Source organism: Pipistrellus hanaki, assembly GCF_964339955.1.
Source record: "Pipistrellus hanaki genome assembly, chromosome: 17".
In the NCBI taxonomy this organism is placed as follows: domain Eukaryota; kingdom Metazoa; phylum Chordata; class Mammalia; order Chiroptera; family Vespertilionidae; genus Pipistrellus; species Pipistrellus hanaki.
Window position 1 is genome coordinate 34,277,171 of NC_140519.1, and position 12,227 is coordinate 34,289,397.

The 12,227-nt window shown below is 36.3% G+C and overlaps 1 protein-coding gene across 2 annotated transcripts in view; it reads right to left on the reverse strand.

The window, feature by feature from the left end:
* The window catches only part of PKHD1L1 (PKHD1 like 1), a 123,305-nt gene that overhangs the window by 85,516 nt on the left and 25,562 nt on the right, over positions 1 to 12,227 (reverse strand). Inside the window, exons 11-19 of one of the 2 annotated variants that reach the window (XM_084864454.1) lie at positions 11,396 to 11,506; positions 9,940 to 10,029; positions 9,236 to 9,504; positions 7,888 to 7,979; positions 4,830 to 4,989; positions 4,153 to 4,288; positions 3,284 to 3,427; positions 1,555 to 1,712; positions 522 to 635 (exon numbers count right to left, since the gene is read on the reverse strand). In XM_084864454.1, the coding sequence (XP_084720580.1) occupies positions 522 to 635; positions 1,555 to 1,712; positions 3,284 to 3,427; positions 4,153 to 4,288; positions 4,830 to 4,989; positions 7,888 to 7,979; positions 9,236 to 9,504; positions 9,940 to 10,029; positions 11,396 to 11,506 (1,274 nt within the window). Of the gene's footprint in view, positions 1 to 521; positions 636 to 1,554; positions 1,713 to 3,283; positions 3,428 to 4,152; positions 4,289 to 4,829; positions 4,990 to 7,887; positions 7,980 to 9,235; positions 9,505 to 9,939; positions 10,030 to 11,395; positions 11,510 to 12,227 lie in introns of those variants that run through there. The other variant, XM_084864455.1, reaches the window with a different exon arrangement.

The window sequence follows — 12,227 nt, forward strand, 5'->3', positions numbered from 1 at the left end:
TCTGGCTTCCTCAAGTCTTGAAAATAAGAATCGGCCAAATAGTGTATTTAATTTTTTTTTTTTACTGTGTATCAAAGAAAAATCTTTACGTCTCACCAAGAAATAAGTAATCAGTAGACATTGTACTAATAGAGCAGAGAGTGACATTGAAAAGCAAGGGAAGTGACGTGCTTTGCAATGATGCCCTGCTACAGACTGTATCCTCTGAAACCAATTGAATGGAGGAAAAGGGATATACTCTGCATCCAGGTGAAGAAAACCATCAAACACTCCACAGATCTTATATTTGCCTACATCCTATTGTTCCAGAAAATTCATGGGTAGTGAAATACTGCTTTCACAAACGATTTGTTTTATAACGCAGAGATGTTAGGATAGACCTTACCATAACATTATATTGGTAATTTGACTTTGAATGATAGGGAATTAATGCTATTTCAAAAAAAAAGAAAAGACAAAATCCCAGACATTTACAAGAATTCTTATTTGGTCCGTTTCAGAATTCACTAAGCATTCCATACCATGTTAAAGTCAGTTTCGTAATCTCTGAAGTATTTCACAACAAATCCTTCTTCAAAATCTGCAATTTGCGATGGACACTTGGCACTAACCATCTCTTCCACTGCTGCCTGGAACTAGATTGACAACAGAAACTTCAGTAACTTCTTTTTCATGAAGAATTAGAACATCAGTAATTCTACTGCTCTTTCTACTAATTAGTTACAACATATTCATGTAATTTCCATATTTTAGTCATAATTAAGAGATCGTTAACTAAATAATTAATATGTGATCATTTTAGTGTCCTGTGTCTTTTTCAAGAGTTCTAATTTAGAATGAAATAGTCATATCTAATTGGCTAATATTAGCTTACCTGGTTATTATTAAAGAAGACATATTTGTTTGATAGTTTTTTTTTTAAAGAGAACAATGAGGCAAACCTAAATAAATTAGCACCCAATTTAAAAGACTCCAGATGAATAGTTTTCCCAAATTAACTCAAAATTAACTAGGGGGGGAGGGAGAACACTGTATAATCTATTGCACTGTTTTTTAAAAGAAGAGATACAGATACTAAAAGCCTGTATTTATGACTATGTAAAAAATAATAAATAATTTGAGTATACAGGAATCAGTACACATTCATGAGGTCTCCTGTAATTTCCACATTGTTTCTTTGGCAATGCACAGATATAAATGATATTCAGAGCTAAGGACTTGGGATGAGAGGTCATCTTTAATCTTCAAACAAATATTAACTTAAACTCATTATACAGGCAATTGTCAAAATTCAGTAACTCACAATCAACATCCTCTCTTCGCAAACAGTTGCCCCTATGGAGATACGTTGGATTCTGTTGGCACAGATCTGAGAAATGCCCTTTGGTTCCCTATCTTTGTGATATTTCCTCCCTTCTCTGCTCACTATTGGTGGCCTCCAACCCATCCTGCCAAGTAGGAGGGTGTATTTCTACTACTTAAAGTGTTGTTGTTTTTTAATAGAAAGGTGATGCTTAAATGGTTTTATGTTTAAAAATTTAACAGAGAGCATACTTCAGCTTCCGCTGACCATGGGGTAAGAGGCTTAGAAGAGATTCCATCCCAATTCAGTGTGAAAGTGTCCAAACTGGGTTTTCCTTTGGTTTGTTCTGTAATATCCAGGGTGACATTATACCCTTCAAGTACTTCATAACCGAGCAGATCAAAGTCTCCTGCAATCAAGCACCAAACAGAGTTTTCAGAAGTTAATTTTAAAATATATATATATCAATACAGCCCAGCTGGTGTTGCTCAGTGGTCGAGTATTGACCCAGGAACCAGGAGATCATGGTTCGATTCCTAATCGAACATGCCTAGATGGCAGGCTCAATCCTTTATCGGGGGCCTGCAGGAGGTAGTCGATCAATGATTCTCTCCCATCATTGATGTTTCTTTCTTTCTTTTTTTTTTTTAAATATACTTTATTGATTTTTTAAATATATTTTATTGATTTTACACAGAGAGGAGAGGGACAGAGAGTTAGAAACGTCGATGAGAGAGAAACATCGACCAGCTGCCTCTTGCACACCCACCACTGGGGATGTGCCCGCAACTAAGATACATGCCCTTGACCGGAATCGAACCCGGGACCCTTCAGTCCGCAGGCCGACCCACTGAGCCAAACCGGTCCCGGCCATTGATGTTTCTATCTCTATCTTTCACCCTTCCTTTCTGAAATCAATGAAAACACATTTTTTAAAAATTATCAATACATCCAACTCAATAGTGGAACTCAAACTTTAAAAAATTGGTTTTATTTGGAGTTCCAGTATCACAAAATCAAAATGAACACGGAAGATGCAGGTCCTTCAGTTTGATTTATAAGTAAGTTCGTGGGAGAACAAGGATAACCGTATTTTTGTGTATATAGTGTTCTGAAGATCTAACTTTGGGGGAATTTTTAGAACTTCAATTCCGGTTAAACAAAATTCCTCAACCTCCATCCAACAACCAAATTAACAATTTGACAAATGTTGAAGTAACAGTCATTATTTCCCAATTCCTGTGAGTAAAATGAGACAAATGTTGAAGTAACATTTTACTTAGATGAATCAAGAAAAAATGATTGCCTGAAGAAAAGTAAACTCACACATATTCAGGGTCCTATTCCTGAGGTAGATATCCCAAACCCAAATGTGTTGCTAGAATTGTCTGTAAGACTTGAAAATGTGAAACATTAATAAGTTAACAGCTATTACTTGAAATAAAAAGCATAGAGAGATGAAATAATTTTGGAAAATGTTGCATTTTCCAACACAGGTGAAGTGGTGTTTTGTTTGTTTGTTTCTCACTGCAAGATTCCTCAGGGATTTTAATATTTTTATAAATTCTGTCAGTCTTCAAGGAGAAGCCATGGTAAATAGTGTTTCCCACTTAGATTTAACCACAGAATTCTTTCATCCTGCAAGATCTGGCCAGACCAGTAACTTCTAAGCAATATTGATTTAAATTTCATTTCCAGAATTAGTATCTTCACTAATGTTTTGCTGTTTGTAGAATAGACAGTGTATTTCTCATGCATTAGAGTTGTACATTCCTTGAAATACAATAGGAATTTAAGTTACAATAGAAAACAATGAGCTATTTAATTTCTATTGTTTCTAAAATTGATCAAGGCTGTGAATCCAATTTTTCCCCTCTGTCATTTTGTGTCGCATATACCTTTTTCAGTGGAATTGCACAGGATATAAAATTGTTTCCTAGAAAAAACTTTAGAGACCTGCAAAATGAAATACATGCTTACCTCTGGTTGATATAAAGGTTACCATGTACACGTAACTTTGGGGATGTTGTGTTCTTGTTACTTGAACTGTATCTGGTTTTAAAGACCACAGGTCATTTAGGGCTGATTGTAGTATGAAGTCAGAAGCATCAGCAGGTAGCAAGGCTTGGATGGGCATTTAGAAAAAAAAATATGAAAAAGGAGAAGAATTGAAATCTCTCTGCACTACCAAAAGTAACTTAAAAAATTTTTTTAATAGAATAATTTAAAAATCACTCATAGTCTGCACCATCTGTCATCCCTTCATGAAACTGTTTTCTGAAATTGATTCAAGTTCAATAATATTGACTAATTAATTGGGTTGTGGTCTCTTGAGAATAGGGCTCATACTTTATTGTTTTAATATTCCCATAGCAATAAGCTTTGTATTTGGCTTATTATATTTACTGATTGAAACAACAGAAAGAGCAAAATTTATCTCCAAGGATTTATTACAAAATATAGAAATACAGTGTTTTTATTAACAGGTAATTAGGGTCTCGTGGGTCTATCACTTAATTTGAGAAATTGAAAGCAATGTGTTGCCTCCCTGTGGTGATGAATTTAATTCCTGTTCGCTTATACCTGTGAGTCACAGATATATACAGTCCTCGTGTGCACTTAGATGTGCATTGACCATGATCCTTATAGGAGAAAAATGATAGTATGTACCATTTTATAAGTATTTTTATTGATAACATTTTCTATCCCAGTCTGAAGGCTTTTCTCTATATTTTTCTGCTTTTTTTGTTTAGCATACTATTAAAACTGAATTTGACTATGCAAATACCTCTCTATAATTACATGTACACATGAAGGAAAGAAAATCTCCCTTCCTATTTATCACTTACCTGTTTTTTCCATGTTGTAAGTTAATCTATATTGGTAAAGGGAGCAGGAATTGACTTCTATACATGGGCTGGTTACCGTGATCCTCTGAACTTCCTGGATGGCATTAGTTGTTTCCCAGTTTTCCAATGTTATAACCTACTTTCCAATTTAAAAAATATACTTACTATAAAAAAACATTTTTAAGACATCATAATTAAGCTATGCAATACCTTTTAATTGCTCTATTTTATTGCAAATGATAACATTTTAAATTTTGCTTTATTTCATCTTATTTTTTTTGTTAATCCTCACCCAAGAATATATTTTTTTATTGCTATTCAGAGAAAGAGAGAGAGAGAGAGAGAGAGAGAGAGAGAGAGAGAGAGAGAGAGAGAGGCTATCTCCAGCAGGCTCCTCAACCCAGGTACTATCCTTGACCCGAAATCAAACCCATGACCCTTTGGTGCTTGGGCCAACACTCTAACCATTTAGTCACACTGGCCAGGGCTTAACGTTTACATTTTATGAAGTAACAGCCTCTTTAGTTTATAATACAGATACTCCAGGACACAATTCAAAAATCTCCCAAAACTGCTTTCCCCAAAACAGTATCTTATCTACTAAAAGGAATAATCAAACAGAGCTCCTGTCTGTGAACATTTTCTTTCTAGACAGTGCAGCTATAATCATAGCAAACCTGAATTTCTTGGACAATTTCTGACTGGGATTGAATAACTTGTTCTTCGTTCACTGCATCTTCTGTTTGTTGTTCAGTGTAGACATTGCCATACTGGTACAGTCCAACATCAACAAAAGCACTCAGTCTATACTCCTGTAGCAAGATTTCAAAGTAATATCTGGAAAATAAAGTAACTAATAAATATAATGTTATCTCTTCAGAGCACTTGTCATGAGTTCTGTTTTTTAATGAATAAAATTTCAACACTATATAAAACATCTACCTATTCATTGATATATATTGCAGTATCCTTGATTTTAGATATTAAACTATTAAAAGCTTCATAGTAGTTTGCTAAAATAAAATGAATTGTGTAAGATATCTGCATTAAAGAGTTGTTCCCATTCATACTAATTCATTCAGTTTTGTTAATGAATAATTATTTAAAAAAACATACTATTTCCTATCCTCAACTATCTTAAAACAAAATTACACTGTATCTTATAATACAAAGATCCTGGCATAAAGTACGGAGGACATGCAGAAGTGAAGCATTTTTCTGCGTATAAGTAAATGGCAGGCAGACACAGAGATATCATATGTATTTATATCTGAGTGGTTGCATGTGCTGGGGGTGAAAGTTCCTACTCTCAGGTTCCTTAAATGTTGGCTCTGCTTGCAACTTGGGAAATAAAACATTGCCTTGGGAAACCTCTACCAATTAGATTGACTATTGCCCCCCCCCATCCCCCCAACAAGCTGGATGGGATTCACAACATATGTGTGGAATTCTTGATTGCTGAGGTGCCCACCATTCAAGTGCCTCTCCAGGAAAAGGCACTCATTGACCAGCTGTTATAGGAGAGTGCAAAGCTACTGCTCCCCTACCTGAGCTCTCATCACTCCCATCTTCCGAGAGGACTGCTGGGCGTTCCTCTGAACTGCCTCAGTCATTATACAGCTACTCATATATATGGAGAAAAGTATGCACAGTTCATGGAAGACTGAGCGAGGGGCATTTATCAGCTCTCATCTGTCTAGAATGATGGGGCTCTGGGCCACCCCCCTTAGAGAACTGATATCCGAGGATTGCATCAGGCTCTTGGCTGCCCTGAGGACTTGTTGGCCAGCTCTCCCAAACTGATGTGGACAACACTAATGAGCAGGACTCAACGAAGAACCATCCAATTTTATATCCTCACCTGGCAGCTTAAAAATATGGACTAGGGACTAATCTGAATACTTTACAGACATTAGTATATTGAATCTTCACAAACTCCTATAAAACATATATTATTCTTATTCTTTGTTCACATGATAACTGAGACTCAGAGAGTTTTAAAAATGGAAAGGTTGGTTAAAAATTAGTAACGAAGGTGCGAGTCCAAGTAGAACAGGGTGACCAGAGAGACACGCACTTTGTGATGAGGCTACATCACCTGAGTAGAACGAACTGGAGATCTGAGCTACCTTTGGGAAGGCCTCGGGGACCTCTGTGCAATAAAGCAGCTAGCGTGGGTGGCCTCAATTTCAGAATTCACAGCCACCATTCTGAGTGCAGGGTGCAAATTCCAAGCTAGTGTGTAGGAGCACAGAGGCCAGGCAGCAGATGTGTTTGGAGTCGCTTTCAAGCAAGCCCTGTGTTCCTGCCAAGCAGGTAAATTGACCTTATTTCCAAGGCCAAGGCAGAGCCTGCAGGTGAATTGACACTGAAAGCAAGCAGGGGTTAATTAGGTGCTCTATTTCCCCTGAATCGATCCAGTGATCTTGGTTTAAAAAGGAAATGTTTAAGAATGTCAAGAAGTGAAGGTAGAAGGAGGTGGAGAAAAAGAATGGAATGCTTTCCGCATATCACAGAGGCCAAGACCTCGGGGAGAACACTGTGTGATTGCTGATCCCTGCCCTCTGTCCAGCTCCACCAGGTCCTCATGGTGCTGCCCATGAGCCAAATCTCATCAATGTCTAGAAGACTGCTATGGTAGAATAATAAGTGAATAAAACTCACCCAACAAGAAGTGGAATCTATTTTTTTCATTGTTGAATCTACGTTCTGCCATCTGCTTTGGCCAGTGGGACACTAGGCAATGTGACACAGCCTTGAAAAGTCAATGTGCATTAGGAATGGCACGCTTTCCTGCTGGAAGCCATTCATCACTGCGACAAGCCTGGGCTAACCTCCTGGAAGGTTATAGAGACCATGTGGAGTGGGACATCTGAAGTAACTCGCTCCAAGTGAGTTAAGAGAGGCTCCATATATGTAAGTAAAGCCATCCTATGCCATCAATCACCAACGAAAGCAGCCAGCACCAAAAGATCTGCCCAGCCAATCACAAAATTGGGCTGCTTTAAGCCACTAAAGTTTGGGGAGAGATTTCTTATGCAGTGAATCCTAACAGATGCAAGTGATAAATGGAAAATGATCTCAGTGAATCTCCTGATGTTCTCCATGTAACTTAGTTATTTTAAATATATCATGTCTTCTACCTCCCTGTTTTCTAGGAATCTTGAACGATTTTTTTGAATGACATTATCTGCTATTTGAATAGTACCTTCATCTTCTCTTTGCACTTGACCTTTGAACACTAAGTGATGTACTTCTTAAGAATACGGAGTGTACTTTGATAACCTTTATATTAAATTTCCAGTACCTGGCCCAGGGTCTTGAATAAATGAGTGAATAATAAATACGTATTAACTGTGGCACCAATCATGTGGTTTTGTAATTTTTTCCTAGCAATATTCAAGAGCTCAGGTTTCTATAGAAGCAGAGAAATTAGATGGCTGGTTAGACTGAATGGTCTTAGCGAAAAAATAAAAATGGAATTAAGTATATCTCACAAAGTTATAATTTTAGCAACAGCGATCACTTAGTTGTCAAATTTATCTGATAATCAGAATGCCAATGTATTTCGAATATAAGACAAAATTTATTAAAAATACAGAGGCTAACCAATTACATATTAAGCCAGTAAACTAATATCACTTTCACCAATAAAAATGAATTGAAAATATATTTTAGACATAAACTTATAATTTTTAAATACCATGCAGTAATTTAAAGAAAAAAAAAACTTACTCTTTTCCTTTCTGAAGATGAATGTCATCGGATCTTTGTGTTGGACTGGAAAAATAGTTGTTGGCATTGGAAGAATGGTATGCAATCCTTATCTTATTCCAAAGGGAGAGGGGGAGGAAGAGATGGAGAGAGAAAATATTAGTAAACCTTTACAGCACTTACTATTTATTACTTCTGTCAGTCTTTGGATATTTATGACCAGAAAAATGTGAAGCTACTTTATATTTTTTCTAAGATCTGTTACCCATTAGTAAGTGGAATTTAAATAACTATCAAAGCTCATTTCATTTCTCCTGCCCTAACATCAGCCCCACTATACCAAACATCCTGCATAGACCACAGCTTTTCCATAATTAAGACTGCAAGAGGAAATAGACACGTAGCCGGAGGAGGGTTTTGATTGTCTAATAAAATGACCTTTTGCTCTGCAGAGAACTTCGAGGGATTTAATCCAAGTGAGATCATTAAAAATATGTCTGAATGATCACTAAGTGGGTCTGCATCCTAGAATGAAAAAGCTGTGGCTTTCCATTGGGAATGGCTATACCATTTTTGGAGGAAGCATACTGGCAAGCTATGATAAAATTGGAATTCGTATATCACAGGTAGCAATTTAAACTCATGTGAGCAGTTTGAGAGGTGATCTTTTCATATATGTTGAGTCATAAGATGTTCTTTTGATAGTTTTACATTTATGAAATTGTCTTAGGAAGCAATCTAAAATACAGGATAATTTAATGAACACATGTTTGATAAGATTTTATTTGTGGTCATAAAAAACAAAAGTAAGACACCAGTATGGAGAGAGTAACCTAAGCTTAGTAAACCCATGCAATAACATATGATTCAGTCATTAAAATGGTGTTATATAAATTATTTAATAAACTGTTGACATACTCATATGTGACAAAAGAGGACTATGAAATTGGATGTACAATCCTATTTATATAAAGAACAAAACAGAGATAGAAGGAAATGACAGGCTTAAATTTCATAACTAACTAAAAGTACAGCAAAGTATTTTGTATTCTTTTCCAAATTTTCTGTTATAATTCCTTCATAATAAAAACAAATTTCAATTGTAAAGGACTCATACCTGTTTTTCCCATGGGAGAGAAAATTTAGGTATGGGGGAGTGTTTTATTTTAGGTGATGGATTCTCTAGAGTAACTTTAAAGGTAGTTCATAAGACACATATTAAAAATAGCCAAAAATCCAGCCACATGAAAAAAAAATATGCCATGAATTCTTTAATATAATGTATTGGCTTACAATAAATTATATACATTACCTATAAAGATTATCCTATGGTTTTAATACTATCAAAGAGTACCTTTGTCTCTCCTACCTTATCTTCTGGAAGCCCAGTCTGGCTGAAATAAATTGCATAGCGGTCATCACCTTTGATGTAGAATCTATAAACATCAGAATCCGGAGCCACCAAAAACCCACTGAAGCGTGCTGCAAACATGTCTTGCTCCATGGGCCAAACATAGGAAGCTGAATCTACCCAACTGGCACCCAGGTAGCCTGGCGTCTTTTCATTGTACTCAAGTATATCTTCAAGATGCCCTGGCCGACTATTATTCCAGACCTCAAGCTTAAGACCTCTCCCGCCTGAACATAAAATAAATGAGAAGCCTTCCATCAGAATTTTGAGATGGTGTCTGAATGGCCTTCTATTGGGTGTGGTTATAGATGTTCTATTTCAACTCATATTTTTACAACATGTGTGTAATTAAAACAGTTACCACATGGTTCTGTATCTAGAGGATAGAGTGCTTATTAAGACCATTTGTAATTTATTATGACTTCACTTTTCTGCATTTCAGGCTACACATATGTAAAATGGGAGTAATTCTACTATTTGTATGGATGCTATGGGGATTAGATTATGAGAGAACTTTAGGAAATATATGTTTGTCGTTTACAAGCTATCTAGTCTTATGACATTCTGTAAGAGCAGACCAAATGGGCTAAGACACTAGTGATGTACATCGATAATAGTATTCCTAGTTAATACAGAAATAGCCATTTCTTCTGGGAACTTACCTGGATGTACAGTTCTGAGCATGTCAGGCTTAGGGGATGTCTTGCAATATATAATATTTTCTGTGACATTCAAAACATCACAGGCTTGACCTACAGAGAAGCAAGGTACAGAGGTTCAAAATGCAAATACCTCAGCCTATCTTGAAGCACTTTTCCAATTAAAAAAAAGTAGTAAAAGCAAGAGGCAAAGCTTAGGGGCCTTCATTAAAGTTTCACTCACTAATTGTCATACTTTCACAAGGCAACACTGTCTTGGCAAAATATTACAAGTCTAAGTCAGAAAATTGCATAATTTCTGAAAAACAAAATTAAAAATTTGATTAAAATTTTATCACAATATAATTCTGTGTCTAAAGTGAAGCCTTATATTTTGATCCTTAAAGAAAATTTGCTGAATAAACCCATGATGTCTCGAATTTATAAAAGCAGATGACCTCAGTCCTCTTAGGTTAAAATAAAAAGTATTTTGGTCCAAGTTCTTCAAATGATAACAAAAGGGATAATAATTTGTAAATGGTATTTTCAAATCATTACTTTCGAGAAATTATTGAGGATTCAAAATCTCAAATCTTGTTATCACATTAACAGTAATGAACTGTCATGAAAATGACATGTTATAATTGCATATCAATTGTACGACATCAGATCATAAAACACATTATAAAAATTTAAAATAATGTCTGGTTTTAATATTCAAAACATATTTAAAAAATCAGAATAACATATATAAAACTGTAAAATCTGTGGCCTGGATTTTAAGTAACAGCAAGGATTCAGAGGGATAGGAACAATATTGTATAAATGTTAGATGAGGTTACTTTATATTAATTTTCTTCTTGAAATCACATTTTGGCTGGCTTATAAGAAAATTCCTTTAAAGTAGAAAATATCTGAGCAGAGGCCTGTTTCAGAAAAAGTCCGGGCCAGTAGCATAGGCAGACATCCTTTCTCCTGCTCACTGAGGTAACTTACGTCACTACAGCTAAGTGGGAAGATCCGCATTATTATACTCATCCTGACCTCCCTTTTGAGCTGCATAGATCAAGACTCTGAACAGATCAAGACTAGACACATACAGCTGAGGCATAACCAGAGAACCAACCCCAAGGTACGTCTGTGACCACATAAATCAATTAATGCCCTTTCCAAGGCCAATATCATCAGTGATTTCTGATGTCCAGACAGGCACAGTATCTGAGAAGGGTTATGAGGAGAGTATCCGCAAACACTACTTTAAATTTACTCATATTTAGCCAACCCATTAAAAAGTAACAACAGTTCAAGAATAACCCTTAATTACTCATTAAACAGAGCGTCGGTGTGTCTATAAGTATGGCAAGGAACTTACGGATAGCAGCTTTAAATTTAAGATATTAATTGAGAAAGGATTCTTCTTATAAATTATTAAAAAGGCACAATTTTTTTCTTATAAATACAGTAAACATGATGCAAATACCTCCAACTAGAACTCTGACGGGGAAATCTGTTTGATCAAAGAACCGTCCACTTATGGTTAGCGTGGTGCCACCTTGAATGCTTCCTTGTGAAGGTGAAATCATCGTGATCTCTGGGAAGGAGGAGGAGCACATGAACTAAAATGTCATAAACATGACACATAAACCCAAATGCTTGCTTTTAAAAAAAGTCTCTAAATTACCTCTAGCCATAGCACCTAGGATAGGGTAGGCTTTGCATTACCAAATAAACGAATTGGGTGTTTCCTTACTGTGTCTCTGATGCAGCCCTACAGAGGACATTAAACATGGCCTTCATAGAGACCTGCATCTTTTGGGGATCAGACTTTCATGGAGACTGATGCTAAGGAGACACGGGTCCTGAGAGGATCCAGGAAGTAAAGAAAACCTGGGCTGAGCATGGTTGTTTGATTCCAAAAGAAAACTCAATAAGACAGGAGAAGAGCCTCATCTTCCTCATGCTCTTGAAGAATGAATTTTATATATTTCTTCGTATGTAGTAATGCATTCACTATGATTGGAATTCTTGTGGTTTATATAGCAAAGTTTTAGCTATATTGGTCAAAGAGCCCAGTGCATGACATATGGTAGATTCTTACTAAAATGTAATTTTGCCCTGCCAATGTGTCTCGGTGGTTAAGCATCGACCTATGAAAGAGAAGGTCATGGTTTGATTCCCACTCAGGGCACATGCCTGGGTGGTGGGCTCAATCGCCAGTAAAGGGGCTTGCAGGATGCAGCCCATCAATGTTTCTCTCTCATCATTGATGTCTCTATCTCTTTTCCCCTCTTCCTTCCTCTCTGAAATCAATA